Here is a 17,509-nt window from a genome sequence, read left to right on the forward strand (position 1 = left end):
CAATCATAAACGGATGTTGTATCTTGTCAAATGCTTTTTCTGCATCAATTGATATAATCATATGATTTTTGTCCTTTATTTTGTTTATGTGATGTATCACATTGATGGATTTGCGTATGCTGAACCATCCTTGTGCCCCTGGGATCAACCCCACTTGGTTGTGACGAATAATCTTTTTATGCATTGTTGCATGCGATTTGCTAGAATTTTGTTTAGGATTTTTGCATCTGTATTCATCAGAGATATTGGTTGGTAGTTTTCTTGTTTTGTGTTGTCCTTACCAGGTTTTGGTATCAGGGTAATGTTGGCCTCATAAAATGAGTTAGGAAGTACTGTCTCTTCTTCAATTTTTTGGAAGAGTTTGAGCAGGATTGGTATTAGATTCTCTTTGAAGGTTTGGTAGAATTCACTACTGAAGCCATCTGGTCCTGGACTTTTGCTTTCGGGAAGGTTTTGGATGACTGATTCAATTTCGTTACTGGTGATGGGTCTGTTTAGATTTTCCAATTCTTTATGGTTCAGCCTAGGAAGGCTATATGTTTCTAAGAACTTGTCCATTTCTTCTAGGTTATTGAATTTGGTGGCATATAGTCCTTCATAGTATTCTTGGATGATCCTTTGTATTTCTGTGGCATCTGTGATTAACTTCCCCTCTTTCATTTCTGATTTTGTTTATTAGTGTCTTTTCTCTTTTTATCTTAGTGAGTCTAGCCAGGGGTTTGTCAATTTTGTTAATCTTTTCAAAGAACCAGCTCTTTGTCACATTAATTTTTTCTATTGCCTTTTTGTTCTCTATTTCATTTAGTTCTGCTCTGATTTTTATTATTTCCTTTCTTCTGACCTTGGTTTTCATTTGTTCTTTTTTTCCTAGTTCTTTAAGGTGTAACATGAGGTTATTTATTTGGGATTATTACCTTTTTTACCCTGAAATCTGTTTCATCTGATATCAGTATGGCTACACTTGATTTTCTCTGGATACCATTTGCTTGGAGTGTCAATTTCTACCCTTTCACTTTGAGTCTGTGTTTGTCCTTGTAGCTGAGATGTATCTCTTGGACACAGCATATGGTTGGGTTTAGTTTTTTGAACCAATCTTCTACTCTCTTCCTTTTTATTGGTGAGTTCAGTCCATTTACATTTAGGCTAATTATTGAATTGTGAGGATTTCCTATCATTCTGTCTTTAGTTTTGTAGTAAGACTGTGTCTGCATTGTTTCTTTGCCTTTTAGTTGTTGTCTATTATTTCTGTGTGGTGGTAGTCTATGATTTTTCCCTCTGTTTCTTCTTCTTTTTACAGGATATATTTCAGTTCTGGATTTTTTTTTTTTTTTGAGTGGTTACCATTAAGTTCATGTAAAAGAAAGTTTGATATTTAGAGTATTCCATTTTCTTCAGCATGCTTATTTTCTCCATTCCGATATTCTGGTTCAGGCCTTTACTCTCCCCCTTTTGATGTTTTGGTTACCACAAATTGTCCCTGTTGATGGTGATCGAATAGCCTCCTTTAGTATTTCTTGTAGTGCAGGTCATGTGTTAGAAATTTCCCTCAGCTTCTGTATGTCTGGACAGGTCTTTGTTCCTCCTTCATGTCTAAAGGATATCTTTGTGGGGTATATTATTCTTGGCTCATAATTTCTCTCTTTCAATAGTTTGAATATTTGGTTCCACTCCCTCCTGGCTTGTAGAGTTTCTGCTGCAAAATCTGATGATAATCTAATGGGCTTTCCTTTGTAGGTTACCGTCTTCTTTTCCCTTGCTGCCTTGAGGATTCTTTCTTTGTGGTTGATTTTTGACAGCTTCAATAAAATGTGCTTGGAGAAGGCCTGTTGGGGTTGAGGTAATTAGGTGTTCTATTTGCTTCTTGGATTTGAGGATCCAGTTCTTTCCACAAGTTTGGGAAGTTCTCATCGACTATTTGTTTGAATATACTCTCTGTTCCCTTCTCTCTTTCTTCTCTTTCTGGCATGGCCATTATTCTTATGTTGCTCTTTCTGATGGAGTCAGAAAGTTCTTGTAGAGTTCTTTCATTTCTTTTAAGTCTCAAGTCTCTTTCTTCTTCCATCCATGTCATTTCCAGGTTTCTATCTTCGATGTCACTGATTCTTTCCTCCATCTGGTCAACTCTACTACCTAAGCTGGCTGTTTCATTCTTCATTTCTTCTATTGAGTTCTTAATCTCCAGAAATTCTATTTGGTTCTTTTTAAAAATTTCAATCTCTTTGGTAAAATGTTCATTTTTTTCTTTGATTGTGTTTCTGAGTTCCTTAAACTGCCTGTCTGTGTTTTCTTGCATCTCACTGAGTTTTTTTCAGAACTGCAATCTTGAATTCTCTGTCATTTAAGTCACATATTTCCATATCTTTAAGTTCATTTTCTGGAGACTTTTCATTTTCTATCTGAGCTGTCTTGTTACGTTGGTTACTCATGCCAATTAATGATTTATTATTTTTCTTCCTAGACATCTGCAGGAGTGGGTACTGCCACAGGTTGATAGAAATAGGTCTTTCTTTTGTTTTCCAGTAGGTGTTGGTAGAATGTTCTATTTTCTCTCTGACTGCAGCCTTTTATTCTCTCTCACACTGTAGTGTTATGTTTTCTCTGCACTATTCCAGCTTCTCACACAATCGGGGGATCCCTGGAAGGCAGGCTGCTCCTCTGTAAACAGTTCACCTGGGTCTTATGGTGCTGGCTCCATGGGGGGATATGGAGAGCTTTTGAAGTTCCAAGGCTCTTCCTGCACCAGATTCAGAGCCCGTGTGTTTCAGCAGTTCTGTTTACTCCTGCAGGGATCCGCCCTGATAGGTGGGGCCAGGAGTCGGGTGAGTTGGGAGAGGTGGCCCTCAGCAATGGCAGAGACCACCACCACAGCCGGTCCTGCTTCCACAGCCCCCTCCCCTTTGCCGGAACTAGTTGGGGTGCGAATCTGTGTCTGCGGTCCACAGTTCTCAGAACAGCGAATATTCTGTTCTTTTGATCTGACACTGCTACTGGTCCGCTTCTAGCACCAGGCAGGTGGGGGCAGGGAGAGTTCTGGGAGGGTAGGGAGGGAGCGGCTAGTCTCAGTGCCTAAGGCTCCATTCTCTGCTCTGCAGTGAGGGCTTAAACCACCGTTTTCAGCCTTCTTCCCTCAGTCTTTGCTCCGAGGTGTCTGCCGTGAGCGTTGGGTTCAGCCTATTATATGCTGCCCCCTCAGCCCTGTGGGCCATAAGCGGAGCCCTAGCAGTCCGAGTTCTTCCCTCTCCCGCAGCTGCAGTAGTCCTGGGATACAGCGAGCTCGGAGCACTGAGCTAGGTCTGCGTACTGCTCTTGCGCGGCTCCATCTCCGCACTTCTCCCTTCCCAACTCCTCTACTCGCGCGATTCGCCCACCTTTAGATGAATTCAGTAGTGGGCCTCTTCGTCTTGCCTGTCTGCTGTGCAAGGAGTCCTTTGTGGAGTTATAGTTGTTCGATTTGTTGTAAATTCCAGGAGAGATTTACGGAGGTTCCCCTCACGCTGCCATTTGATGATGTCACCTTAAGATGTTTTTTCCTCAGTTTTTATGACCACCATTACTGACCTTGAGGCATTTTCTGAGGCCCAGCAGCCCCATGGGAGACCTGAGCAGTTGTGCTGAGAGGAGAAGCTCAAGTCAGACTTCCAAATATGGCACCCAGGAAACCCCAGCCCCTGAGAGGTGGGAGCAAGAATGGAGGTGAAAAAGGGAGAGAGGGAGGAGGAGGAGGAGGAATGAGGAAGGCCAGAGGCTCGATGTCCCTCTTCAGCCCAGTGTACTCAGAGCAGTGTCCTCTCTGGACAGAGGACATCTAGCTTCTCAGGGCCCAGAACCAGGAACTCATCACAGTATCACCATCTTGCGGTGTATGTGTGTGTGTGTGTCTGTGTGTGCACATATGCACATGCTTGCTTCAGTCAGGGTATTCGTGGGCAAGAACCATCAAAACCCAACCTGACTGGATAAGGAATAAATGATTAAAAAAAAAAAAACTAGATGAGGGTAAGGAGGATCAAATATATGGTGATGGAAGGAGAACTGACTCAGGGTGGTGAACACACAATGTAATTTATAGATGATGTGATACAGAATTGCACACCTGAAATCTATGTAATTTTACTAACAATTGTCACCCCAATAAATTTTAAAAAAAATAATGTCATTTATATACAAAAAAAAAAACTTATACATGTATCAGAAGCTCAGGCACAGAGGGTGTGGAGCTGGTCTCGGGAATGATAGATACCAGGAGCTCGTCAGGGCTCCATATCTGTCTCTTTCTCTCACATTCCTGCTGCTTCTCTCTGTGCTTTGCTCCCCAGCTCTGAGCTGGGGACACAACTGTCTGAATTTGGGCTCCATCCCAATAGCTCCTGACCCATAGTGGGGTGGGGTAGCTGTTTCTACTTGAAGGAGTGGGAACAAGGTGCTGGCACTCCAGGCAGTGGTGACACCTCAGGAGGGGCCTGAGCCGTGTCCCTGAGATGTGCAGAGCATGGGGCTCCCAGCCTCAGCCATTGTATCCTGAGGCCGCAGAAATGTCCCTTTCACAGTTCTTTCACATGTCTAATCTGGAAATGGGGTCCAAGTTCAGAAGGGACTTCTCATCCGTCTGTCTAAGGGACTGAGTCTGAGGTCAGGTCAGAGGACAAGTGTGTTTAGACAGGCTGTTCCCATTGCTCCTTGGGGACCCCCGAAGGCCCTTCAACCAGAGGATGGCACCAACCAAGATGAGTAATACAGGCACCTTTACAAATACCAGAAGGATGTAGTGGGTCCTGTGAGAGATGGCAGAGAGGTCAGGGCCCTCGGCCCCTCCAGGCACCGTCGCTCCCAGTGCCCTGACACTGTGGGGCATTAGCCAGCCCAGCCAAGCCTGGGGCTGGCAGCCCCACTCTGAAGACCCCCAGAAACCTCCCCAATGGTTCAACCCTGAGGGCTCCTCAGAGGTAACCTCAGCTTTTGGTGTTGCTTGGTACTGGGCCCACCTTCCTCTGAGAACCCCCATTTGCCCGAAGTGCACCTCAGCCCAGTAGACGGGCCTGCAGGTCACCCAGGACAGGCTGTCGGCTGCCTCAGTGTCCTCCCTGCTCCACTCATGCCAACGCCAGGTTGCTAAACCACCCTCTTGCTCTGTGGCACCTGACGCTTTGCATTGTGGAGATTTGTGTCTCATCTCCCCTTGGCACCCACCAGGTCGCCAGTGCTTTGTTGTTGACAATTGAGCAGGGTGATACTGCTCAGCGAGGAGTGCTCTGCAGAGCGGTTTTCTGGTGAAGGCTGTGCTGGGAGGTGAGGCTGAGCAGTGAGGGAGGCAGAGTGAGACGAGAGGAGTTCGGGGCCTGACTCTGGCTGTGACTGGCTCTGGCATCAGGTGACCTCCCAGCAGCACAGGGGTTCCCAGGCTCAGGGCTTCATGGGAGAGGCCGCAGGTAGGGGCAAGAGAAAGGACCGTAGCCACTCACCTGACGTTGGAGCCAGAAGACAACCCTCCGTGGCTGTTGGCAATTGTCCTAGACAGCAGGTTCTCTGAGCTGGTCACGACTGTTCCCTCTAGAGACAGGCAAAGATGGCACAAATGGGGGGTTGGTGCTTGGCGCACACTGTCACGGCCTCACCACGAGACGCCCACCTCTCCCCTGGATTAGGAGGCTTCGCCTCTTTGGGTCACTCCCTCGGGCTTCTCCCCTTTCTAGTGCATCATCTGAACCACAGCACACAGCCATGGTTTCTATCATTTTCAGGTGTGGCAAGAAGACATAAAAATTAAATAGGAGTAGGCACTGTAGTTTATTCTGGGGACAGAGATCAAACTTTCAGTTTCTCTCCACTTCTTCCTGTAAGCGGGACTTTTGGTTGGGTCATGGCAGGGGAGGGAGTGGGGAATCCCCAGTACTTTTGCTCAAGCGAGGCCTGAGCATGGCTTAGGGACAGATGGTTCTGGAAAGGGGGCCTCTAGTTATTGGGGTGGTGAGAGTGAGGACGATTCCGGAAGGCTCGTGAAGAAGAGGGCCCATCTGGTTAAATAGTGAACAGTGACTTTGAGGAATGAAGCATCCGTATGAGAAACTATGACACCATTTATGGTGAGCAGCTTGGTCACGGATTCCTGAGACCCACTTTGCCCCAAGTGGCGGTGATCTGCCTGGTATCTGAGGCCCAGGCCTGGCAAACTCTGCTCTGCAAGGTCCCATCTTTGGTCATACTGGGTGGCTCCTAGCTGAGCTCCAGGTCACTGCTGTCATAACAACTCCTCTGGAGGCCCCTGGTCACCTTCACAGACGGCCCCTCCCTGGGCTCAGCGCCCAAGACCCTTAAACTTTGCCTTTCTCCATAATGCTCCCCACAGGGCACACTTTAGCCTGTCTCGGTCCCGGCTCATGTGCCTTAATCAATCCCTTTTCTGTCCCTGAAGATCTCGGCTTCCGCTACTGAGCAGCCATGGACACCACTCCACCCAGTGGCAGCCCCGTCTCTCTGCTTCCAACCCTGAACAATAAAGGGTTCTAAGGTCAACGTTCTCTATTTGCATGTCACCATCTATTGTGCATCTATTGAGTGGACCCTGGGCTGAGGGGTGACAGGAAATACCCGAGCTGGGCAGTAGAGAGGGGCTGTTTCTCGGTCACTAGCCTCAGCAGCAGGCTGTGCTGCCAGGAAGAGCCCCGAACCCTTTGATGGCTTCAGACCCCAAGGAGATTCCAGAGCAGCCAGAGAGGTCCCTGATATTGACATAATGGTGAAACCTTCCTTTCTCTTAAAGTGCCCACTGTTGCCTGAGCTCGTCCCTGGATCCCTCTCACTCCTGGCTTATTCTTATGCAGCCAAAGGAGAGGAGGGCAGCTGGGGACCCAGAGAGGAGAGCACTGTAAAAGCCCAGAGCCACTCTGGGTTGGCCAAGTTCCTAGGGTTCAGTGTGGAGTCCCTCTGGGCTGTTCCAGGTGTCACACCTCCCCCATGTAAGGACAGAACCAGGGAGTGACTGACAGAGACTGACCACTTCCTAGAGTGATGTCCTGGGACCCTCTGCAGGCGTCCAAGGCCCACTGGGGCTCCTATAAGAGAATGGGGGGCTGCCAGGGCTGTCCAGTCCTGGGACAGCTGGGCTGAGCCATGGTCACGGAAGCCGTGACCACATCCACACCCCCACCCCACACCCTGCCATTCTTGCCGTATGGCAGCCGGATACTTCGGGGAGACCTCGGGCACTGAGATGGGGACAGGACGGGGCTGCTACTCGGCCTCAGTGTCTTTCACTTCTCTCCCCACCCATCGGTCTGTCTCTCGCTCGTTCTCTCACACACTGATTCTCAGCAACTCACTCATCTCCCTTCTGCCCTCGGAGGACGGTTGCAGGAGCCCTCACTCTTTTAGTCCTGAGTGTCAGGGCCTCATCGTATAGACGAGAAAGTTCTTACCTGGGTCAATATTCACTTTAATTGGTGCCCCAAAGTCAATTCCTTGCCTTTGAAACCCACACCAGTAGATGTCTTGGTCATCTCGCCAAGTTAAATCACTACAGAGGGACCCTAGAGACTAGGACAGAGCAGACCATGAAGAGACACGTCCACATCCTCTTACCTGGATCGATGATCACTACAACTTGGACCGCAAGGTCAACTCCACTTCTCTCAATCCCACACCAGTAAGTGTCTGCATCATCTCGCCTGAGCTCCTTCATGGTCACGGTGAATATGTGGCTTCTCTGATTGTCCCTGATGGACACACGGTCCTTCTCCCACTCTGATTCAGTGGTTTTAACTAGAATCTGGCAGGAACTCCAAACAGCTCCTTTACACCACCACTTCACGTAGTTCTTCCATTTGGGGTCATAGCGACACTGCACGGTCAGTGAGCCCTGCTCTCGGCCTCTCACGGACGCTGGGCCCCGGATGGAGAAACAGCCTGGAAAACAGAGCCCCAAGATATAGATGCTGCCCCCGCCCCTGAGCCAATCCTGACCTGGGCGCCCCCTGGGCTCAGAAGGACCCAGACGGATGTCCCGGCCACCCCTGAGCTGACAGCTCACATCCACCTTCTCCTCTGTCCACCTTCCCCATTCGCTCCCTCAACAACAATGATCTGGCGTCCTTGGTCTCCATCTCCCCAGACATGCGCACACACAGCATGTGACACTCTGAGCTTCTGACACTTTCCTAACTGTCCCCTCAATGCTGTTCTCATCTGATCACCTCCGTCTCTGACTGCACTGTCCCAGAGGCCCCTACTGGTTCCTTTTCCTCTCTCTTTCAATCTTAGTGTAACCAGGGGTTTGCAGATAAATATTTAACAACCAGTGCTCGGGGGCGGGGTGAGGTGGAGAATCTCCAGTTTGTAGCATTTTCCACTTTCCACAGTGGCTGATTTCAGGTCATCTGTATGACGCCCAGGACACAGACTTGTGTGTTTGTGAGGCGGTTTGGCCTCGGTTCTTGTGAACCAGTGTGAGCAGCTCCGAGACACCGCGGGGGGACCTGGGCTCCCTCTCCAGCCTTCATCGTGTCTCCTTCCATTCTGTCCCCATGGAACGAACCTCCAGTTCCATGGACTCAGGTGTTGCCGATATGCTGATGCTTCCAAACCGATAGTTGTGGCCCAAATTCCCCCTTTCCCTCCAGCCTACCATCTGTACGTACACAGTGGACCTCTCCACCCCAAATGCAATAGTTATAGAACTCAGTGCACCGCCTCTTCGGCCCTGACCTTACTCTTCTTCAGTCTTTCCTCCCTCTAGTGGGGGGTCCACGTGGACAGAGTAGCAAAGGCCTGACGGAAGTGGAACAGGTTAGAGATACGTCTAAGTTGCATGGGAATTCGGCTGTTCTGTGGACCAACTCGGGTTAAACGGACTGTGTGCAGATACGTTCCCTGTCCATGGCGATGACCACTTGCCTTGAGCACCGGAAATGAATCAGCTCAGAGAAGCAGAGAAGCACAGCCAAAGTCCCTCTTGAGCCTCTCACAGTCCCGGAGCCTTCAGGACCAGGCTGGGGGGTGGGCAGTGGGATGTGTCCTTGTAGCACCTGGAAGGTGCTGCCTCCTTACACCTGAGACCTTTTACCTGAAGCTATTTGAGTTTCCTGGAGGTTTGCGTTTGCGGTGGTGAATTAATGCCCCACCCCCCCACAGATGGTGACATCTTAATCCCCAAAACAGTGACTATGTCATTTTACATGGCAAAAGGGGCTTTGCAGATGGAATTAAATTAAGAACCTTAAGACTGGGACATTATCCTGGGTTACCCAGGTGGCCCAGGGCCATCACAAGGGTCCTTATAGGTTGAAGGAGAGATAATGTCAGAGGCAGAGGGAGACTTGAAGATGGAGAAAGGGGTCTTGAACCAAGGACGAGGGCAGCCTCTAGAAGCTGGAAAGTGGAGAAGACATTCTTCCCTAGGGCCTCTGGGAGGAATGCAACCTTCTTACACTTGATTTTAGCGAGTGAGACCATTTGGACTTCTCAACTTCAGAATTGTGAGAAAATACACCTGTATCAGCAAGTAATGTAGTATTCCATCAGCAGAACTGACTTTGCGCTCTTTCACCAACGATTACACCAGCACACCTCCCTGGAGAGCTTGACCTCTTCACCGATCCTGTCCCCTCTTCCCTCCACAACTCGCTGGTAACCAGTGTCGTCAACCCTACCTCAAAAATGCTCTCAAAATGATCTTCTTCTTTCTTCCTTCTCTGCTGTCTCAGTCCACAAGGACCGTATGACATGGTAGAAAGAGAATGGGTTTTGGACACAGAGAGACACGTTAACCACAAACTGGTTGGGAAACCTTGGAGAGTGTACTTAACCTCTCAGAATCTCACCTCTTTATGTGTAAAATGGCGAAACTGCTTTCCAGCTCACAGGTTGTTATTAGACTGGGAAACGAGTCAAACCTCAGTCATGGGGTCATGTCATCAGCGACAGCCTGTGAGCAGCTCAGGAGCACATCTGGTGCCTGGATCGTGGCAGTAGCATCTGGGGAGGTCTCCCCAGCTCCTGCTGCAGCCCTCCTCACTCTCCTCTGCGTATGGCTGCTGGAGGTTGGCCCTGAAGTTGTCCCTCCCTCGTCCTTATGTGCAATTGCTGCGAGCACTTAAACATCGTTTGGGACCTCTCCTGCAGCCACTGCCCACTGCCTTGGAACAATGTCAAATGATTTCGTTTGGCATTCAGATCTTTCTATAATCTACATCCAAGTCCAGAGCCACTTCCTGCCTCCCACTCGGCCCTATGACCCACCCCCACTTTTCTCGTCCCCTGATTCTGATGTGTCCTTCCAGGCGGTTGCTTCATTGCTCACATTTCCTTCTCTCCCCTGGAAACTCCTTCTCTAATCCCTCCCATCTACTGGTCACCCTGACGTCCCCTTCAAGGTTCCGCCTTCTTGGCAAAGTCTTATTTCCCTTCCCAACAAGAGCTGCTTCCTCTGTTGCTCCCAAGGCCCTTTTTAGGAACCGGATTGCCACCCTGGTATTTCGTTATCCTTAGCAGTCTCTATCTCAGTCTCCCCTGCTAGGCTGCGCCGTCCTGAAGTGCAGCGACCTCCTGTTTCTTTTTCTTCCCTCTTCCCACCCCTGCCCCCACCATGTCCTGCACAATCTCTGGACTTAGTAGGTACCAATCAAGTTTATGACTGTTTTGGAAAAGAAAGCTGGTCAGCATGATCTTGGACATAATCGTTTTGATTCTAGGATGAACTATGATTTCCATAGCAGGACGAGTACACGGATGCTAATTCAGTACTAATGTAATAGTAAAAGCTGGAAACAGACTCAAATGCCGTGAATGGGAGGTTGGGCTAATAAATTACGATCCATCCATAACACGGTTGAAAAGAAAACGGCACCGCAAGATAATGATGGGGAAATGTCCCAGATATATTATCATTAGGTTAAAAAACATTGCTTAACAGAGTGGATATGACTCCATTTCTGTGGTTTTTATTTCTCATGAGCAGGGAAAAACCTCAAAGTATGTTTTCTAAACTTTAAACAGTAGTTAGAGCTGAGACTGGGTTTTCTGGGGGAAATTTCACTGTCTAGATTATACATTTCTATTATATTAAAATGTTTACAATATCATTAACTGATAAAACTATAAAACCATTTTTTTAAACTAAAATTAGAGTCAATTAGGAGACAGCAACTGACAAACCGGTAAATTAAAAACAAATGCAGGAGTCAGCAGATAGGGTCACTTTCTATCTTAAAAATAAATAAAATAGCTACAGTAGAAAACAGAGGCTGAATCACAAAGAGCAGAGAAGAGATGTTTCTGCTTTGAAATAGAAGCTTCATCCCTCTCAGCTTTGGTAATTTAATCTCACAGGAAATCACTCATAACATGATTGGATTCATTTTTTGAAAATATGTGGAAGGTTTTTATAAACACATATTATGATGGATGGAACTATTACTTAGGCCCGTGTGAATTTTCAAGTTTGTTTGAAGGAAGGGGGAGAGCTGGAAAGAAGGAAAGGACAGCAGTCGGCAGGAAGCAGAACCCTGGGGAACAGGGGCTGACGGGTTTTAAAAGCATTAGGCTGTTTGAATTTCAATTTTTCCTTTTGGTGAATCTGAGATTTAGACTTCCTCATAGATGTCAACCCTTCAGGAAAAATTGCCATGTGTGTGAAATTCTCGTGTGAATATTCTTGTCTCAAAATTGAGAAAATGGTTGAGCTTTGGGTCTGGGCTGACAGCAAGTGACAAATGACACACAAATGGGACAAAGGCAGCCACAGGAGAGCTAGAGCACAGACGTCCGTGGGGCGTGGGGTGTGCAATGGGGTTGGGGTCCCTCTTTTTGGCACTTATGGGGCAAGGAGTCTCTGCTGACGTCCTCATGCAGCCATGCCAGCCCAAGCTCTGAAGGGTCATTTCTGGGGTGCAGGGCTGTGTCCCTGGCCTTTCCTGCATCACTTTCCTTGTTAGGAGAACAAGGGTCAGCTCTTCCACTTGCAAACATTTACACAGCACCTACTCTGTGATGGTGGCCTACCTTCCTCTCAGGATTGTTGGTGGGCTCATGGAACCACGCAGATAAGAGAACGTCCTACCCTGGGGCGGGTCATCCTGACATCACCCACCCACTTTCTCTCCTTCTTCATTTCACAGAAGTAAGCCCTCAGTAGCTAATGTTAGTCTGTAGGTGAAAACTTGGTGGGCTGGCTTTTCTTTCATCCTTGACTAAGTTCACTCCCTTCCCGTTAACTCAGAGTTGGAGGGAGGCGGAGGGACTCCTCCGTGTTGTCTCTACAGCACCCCACCCTCCCCAAGCCACAGATCAGCAGCCATGGTGGGCTTCATCTTTGTCTGGGGGGAAGAGTGTTTGTGTGGGAGTGTGCCTATGAGGGAGACTGTGTATGAGTGTGTGTGACAGTGCAAGTGTGTGCAAGTGTATGTGTCACTCGGTGTCCTGTGCGTGAGTACGTGCCTGGGTGTATATATGAGTGTGACCCTGTGTATGAGTATGAGAATGAGACTGTGGGAGTGTGTGAGAATGTAGATGTGCACAGAGGGGTGGCTGCATGTGGGTGTGTGGGTTGGACTCCACTGTGTGTTGTGTGAGTGTGTGTGAGCCCAGGCTTACTCAAGGCCTTCTCCTTGGCCTTCAGAGGAGCTGGACGTTGGCATTAAGAGTGGGAGCAGATGGGGTCTCTGAACTCAAATGCAAAGATGGAGCCTAGAGAGAGGGCAGACATTCTGGATTGCTGTCCTCCGGGAATTTTGGGCCATTTGGTGACCTGCTTAAAGAACATGAGCATCCCAGAGAAGCCACCACCCTCAGAGCAGGTCTACAGGTATCATCACGGGGCTTCTTCATCATCAGTACAATCAACAAGGACAGTGATAATTCGGGGAATGCCCACAGCCCTCATCTGTTGATATCCGACCTAAATAGCAGAGTCCTGCATTGGTAAAGCTACAAAAGGTTTCAGGAACTTTCCGTTCAGAATCTAGGTCTTTCCGTTCAGAAGCCAGGTCTTTGAACAGTGAGGGACCTGGCCTGTGTCATGCACCACACCCTGGAACTCAGGTCTCCCAACTCCATGACTATGCCATTTCCTGCGGTCCCTCTGTGGACCAATTGGTTTGTGCCAGATGGGTAGTGCCCAGACCCCCAGAGAGGGCTGCGTGACCCACACATACGGCACACATTGTGCAAACTGCCAGACTGTCTCCTAATGTTCTCTTACGTGTCTCCAGTGGTTTTCCACAAGGAGAAGACCTACTGGTGTCCCTCCGATCTCCCACCTGGGCTGCTGAGCAATGTTCTCTGTGTAAGGCTCAGTTCCTGAGCATGGTGTCTGTGGCCTTGCTACTCTTGTCTTTCGTGTGCCAGCCTCATGTGCCAGCACTCACCCTGCACACCGAGAGCCCCTTCTGGGTGAACACACCATACTTCTCAGGCCTCCAACCTTGGTCAAGCAGCCTCCTCTCCCAGAATGCTCTTCTCTCTTCTCTGCTGGAAGGGCTGCTACCTTTCCTCCAGGCTCATCAAATGAACAGCCCTCTTTGAAGCTTTCTGTAGCCCCCCAGTCAGACATGCACCATCCCTGATTCCATGACCATCAGCGCCTCATTGTGTCGTGCCACTGATTGTTGTTTATCTGTATATCTCACCCACTGAAGCGTGTGGCGTTCTCCTTTTAAAAACCAGTCCTATTTTTCTCTCTTTTCCCTCCTATATCTCTTTTTCCTTCATGTCCTCAGGGCCTGATGCATACCTAGCACAAACTGGGAATCCAGTGTGCTTTTGCTGAATGAATTAACAAAGCCACCTCTCAGTTATCCCAGATGTGACACCTCTTCTTGTACCTTGGAGGGATGCTCTCTGCCCCCTGCACTGCACCTGTAGTACCAAGTTCCCAAGGCCCCAGCGGCACTCACCTGGGAGGCTGAGAAGGAGTAGAGCTGGAGGCAGCCACATGGTCCTTCTTCTCTTCCTCTTCAAACCCCCTAACCTACAACTGGAGAGCACACTTGTATCCCAGCTGGACACTTGAAGCTCTACTGATCCCAAGCTTGCACTTTCTGCTTATGCAAACTGCCTTTGTGTTACTTACTCATTCGCTTCCTTTTATAAAGTTAGCATTTCCTCCTTTTAACTATTGAGCAAGAAGACTGTCATTTCTGAGTAAGTCTGTAGCAGAGTGCATCAGAGTCCCCATTGGGTAGTAGGAAAGAGGAAGCAAGGGGGTTGTGTAGGGTGTGGAGGGGCCGTGGGAGATGTCTCTGTGGAGGGTCAAGGAGGGGCTTCTGGCCTATCAGGTCTTGGGTTCAAGGTGTACGACAGTCTGTGCACCGACTCCAGAAATGGCTCTCCACTACAATAATGGGTGCCACAAGCAGGGAATACCCACCTCCCCAACCAACTCAGGTGGCAGGTGCACATGCTTGGCATACTTCGAGATGCATTTACTCAAGTGTGACAGCCATGTGCAAAAGAGTAGGCTGTGGCGTCCGACAGACTATATGATAAATCCAATATACCTAACAGACACACACAGAACATTCCATCCCACAGCAGAAGAATATAATTCTTCCTAAGTGCACACAGAACATTCTCTAGTGTAGGTCATATGTTAGGTCACAAAACAAGTCTTAGCAAATTTAAGAAGTTTAAACTCATGCCAAATATTTTTTTCTAACCACAATGGTAAGAAACTAAATAACTAACAGGAGGCAAGCTGGAAAATTAAAAATTTTGTGGAAATTAACACTCCTAAACAACCAATGGTCAAAGAAGAAACTGAAGGGGAAATAAAAAATATATTAAAGCAAATGAAAATGGAAATGAAATATATCAAAACTTATGGGGTGCAGCCAAAGCAGCTCTAAGAGGGAAGTTTATAGTGACAAACGCCTATGTTAAGAAAAAGAATAATATCAAATAAGCAATCTAATTTTACACCTCAAGTAACTAGAAAAAGAAAAACAAACTAAGTCCAAAGTTCACAGAAGGAAGGAAATAACAAAGATCAGTACAGAAATAAATGAAATAGGGGACAGAAAACCAATTGGAAAGATCAACAAAACTAAGAACTGGTCTTTTGAAAAGATAAAATCAACAAACCTCTAGCTAGACCAACTAAGAAAAAAGGAGAAGAGTCAAATGTATAAAGTCAGAAACGAAAGAGGAGACATTACAACTGATATCACAGAAATACAGAGGATCATAAGAGACTATTAAGAACAATTATATGCCAACAAAATGGATAACCTAGAAGAAATGGAAAAATTCCTAGAAACATACAACCCACCAAGAATGAATCATGAAGAAAGAGAAAATATGAACTGACCAATAGCAAGCAAGGACATTGAATCACTACTCAAAAACCTCCCAAAAAAAGAAAGCGCAGGACCACATAATTTCACTAGTGAATTTTACCAACATTTAAGAAGAATTAATGCCAATTCAAAATCTTCCAAATAATTGAAGAGGGAGGAACACTCCCAAACTCATTTTATAAAGTCAGCATTACCTTGATACCAAAGCCAAATATCCTTCATATAGAGAGATGCAAAAATTTTCAACAATATATTAGCAAACTGAATTCAACAGTACGTGCAAACGATCAAATACCATGACCAAGTGGGATTTATCCCTGGGATGCAAGGATGTTTCAATATAAACAAATCAATAAAAGTGACATACCACATTAATAGTCTGAAAAAAATCATACGATCATCTCAATAGATGCAGAAAAAGCATTTGACAAAATATAACAGCTTTCATGATTAAGAAACAAAACAAAACGAAAATCTCACCAAATTGGCTATAGAAGGAACAAACCTCAACATAATAAAGGCCATAGATGACAAGTTCACCCCTAATACCATACTCAGTCGTGAAAGGTTTAAAGCTTTTGCTCTAAGTCATCTATGATCCAGTTCAATTCCTATCAAAATTCCAGTGACATTTTTAATAGAAATAGAAAAACAATCCTAAAATTTGACTTCAAATAGCCAAGTCAATCCTGAGAAAGAACAAAGTTGGAGGCATCATACTTCCTGATTTAAAACCATATTACCAATATATACTAGTAATCCAAAGAGTATGGTATGGCGTAAAAAGACACGCAGACCAGTGGAACAGAATTGAAAGCTGACAGATAAACCCCTGCATATACAGTCAGGGGTTTATCTAATGTTTGACAAGGAAGCCAAGAATACTTAATAGAGTTAGAATAATCTCTTAAATAAATGGTGCTGGGAAAACTGGATAACCAAATGCAGAAGAATGAAATTGGACACTTAGCTTCCACAGCTCACTACAATGAACTTTAATGGGTATAAGACTGAAACATAAGACCCGAAACCATGAAAGCGCTAGAAGAAAACACAGAAGAATGCTCCTTGACACTGATCTTGGCAACCATCGTTGAATATGACACCAAAAACACAATCAACAAAAGCAAAAATTAATTAATAAGTGGGACTATCCCGCCACCGCACTTCTGGGTACATATCCAAAGGAATGAAAAGAGGAGCGTACAGAGATATCTGCACCCCCATGTTCACTGCAGCATTATTCACAACAGCCAAGATGTGGAAACAAGCTAAGGGTCCGCCAATGAATGAATGGATAACGATGTGATATACACACACAATGGAATACGAAGGAAATGGAGAAGGAAGGAAAGGCTGCCATTTGCGACAACAGGAGTGGACCTTGAGGGCATCATGCTAACTAAGTGAAATGAGTCTCACTGAGAGAGAAAACAGTGCAGGACGCCACTTATAGGTGGACTCTAAAGGAGCCTAACTCAGAGACACGGAGGACAGTTGTGATTCCTGGGGCCTCAGGGTGTCAGGAAATGGGGAGATAGTGGTCAAAGGGTACAAACTTCCAGTTATAAGATAAATTCTGGGGCTCTAACGTAGCCCGGTGATTGTAGCTACTAGTACTGTGGTATATCCCTGAACGTTGCTAAGAGAGTAGATCTTAAATGTTTTCACCGCAAAAAAAGAAATGGCAATTATGTGCCATGAGCGAGATGTTCGCTACCTATATTGTTAATCACTTTGTATTTAAAATAACTAAGTGGATCAAATCAACACGTTATACACTTTAAACTTATACAGTGCTATATGTTAATTATATCTAAATGACGCTGGAAAATTAAACAAAGTAACCTTGGGGACTGTTACAAACTATACGGATACCCCCTGGAAACGCATATAAATACGTATGGCCAAACCATGAGGTAAACAAGGAGATGATGGACATGAAAGTCAGGTGGGCCCCCTCAGAGGAGGAGCTGAGGGCTACAGGAGCGTTGATGCTCTTTATTACTTAGGGTACAAGGTGGGCGCACAGTGGGGGAGACTCTTCCTGGCTTAAGGAGAACGCACTGACTAGACACGTGTTTGTACGTGTCTGATACATTGCAAGAAACAGCTTTCAAAAGGTCTGCAGAATATTCTGACAGAAACATGGACAATGACATTGGATTTACTAGTCAGAAGATCATTTCCATCCACCAGAGGGGCTGGGGTCCCAGGCGGGGCAT

The 17,509-nt window shown here is 46.7% G+C and overlaps 1 protein-coding gene across 1 annotated transcript; it reads right to left on the bottom strand.

Annotated features, from left to right (window-relative positions):
* Positions 1–4,630: 4,630 nt before the first annotated feature.
* On the bottom strand, positions 4,631–14,035 carry LOC117013333 (CMRF35-like molecule 7). Its single transcript, XM_033090384.1, has 4 exons — positions 13,884–14,035; positions 7,576–7,899; positions 5,460–5,523; positions 4,631–4,772 (listed from the first exon to the last, which is right to left on the bottom strand). Exons 1-4 carry the CDS (start codon positions 13,921–13,923, stop codon positions 4,631–4,633), a joined length of 570 nt encoding a protein of 189 aa, XP_032946275.1. The 5' UTR covers positions 13,924–14,035.
* Between the last annotated feature and the right edge of the window lie 3,474 nt (positions 14,036–17,509).

Source organism: Rhinolophus ferrumequinum, chromosome 21, assembly GCF_004115265.2.
Source record: "Rhinolophus ferrumequinum isolate MPI-CBG mRhiFer1 chromosome 21, mRhiFer1_v1.p, whole genome shotgun sequence".
NCBI lineage: Eukaryota > Metazoa > Chordata > Mammalia > Chiroptera > Rhinolophidae > Rhinolophus > Rhinolophus ferrumequinum.

What these genes read in the sequence shown, in the direction of transcription:
- LOC117013333 (XM_033090384.1), bottom strand. Translation starts at nt 13,923, where the DNA reads ATGTGGCTGCCTCCAGCTCTACTCCTTCTCAGCCTCCCAG. An exon ending in ACTCCTTCTCAGCCTCCCAG is followed by an intron (nt 7,900 to 13,883) that starts GTGAGTGCCGCT and finishes TCTGTTTTCCAG; the next exon opens with GCTGTTTCTCCATCCGGGGC. An exon ending in TCTTCTGGCTCCAACGTCAG is followed by an intron (nt 4,773 to 5,459) that starts GTGAGTGGCTAC and finishes CATCTCTCACAG; the next exon opens with GACCCACTACATCCTTCTGG.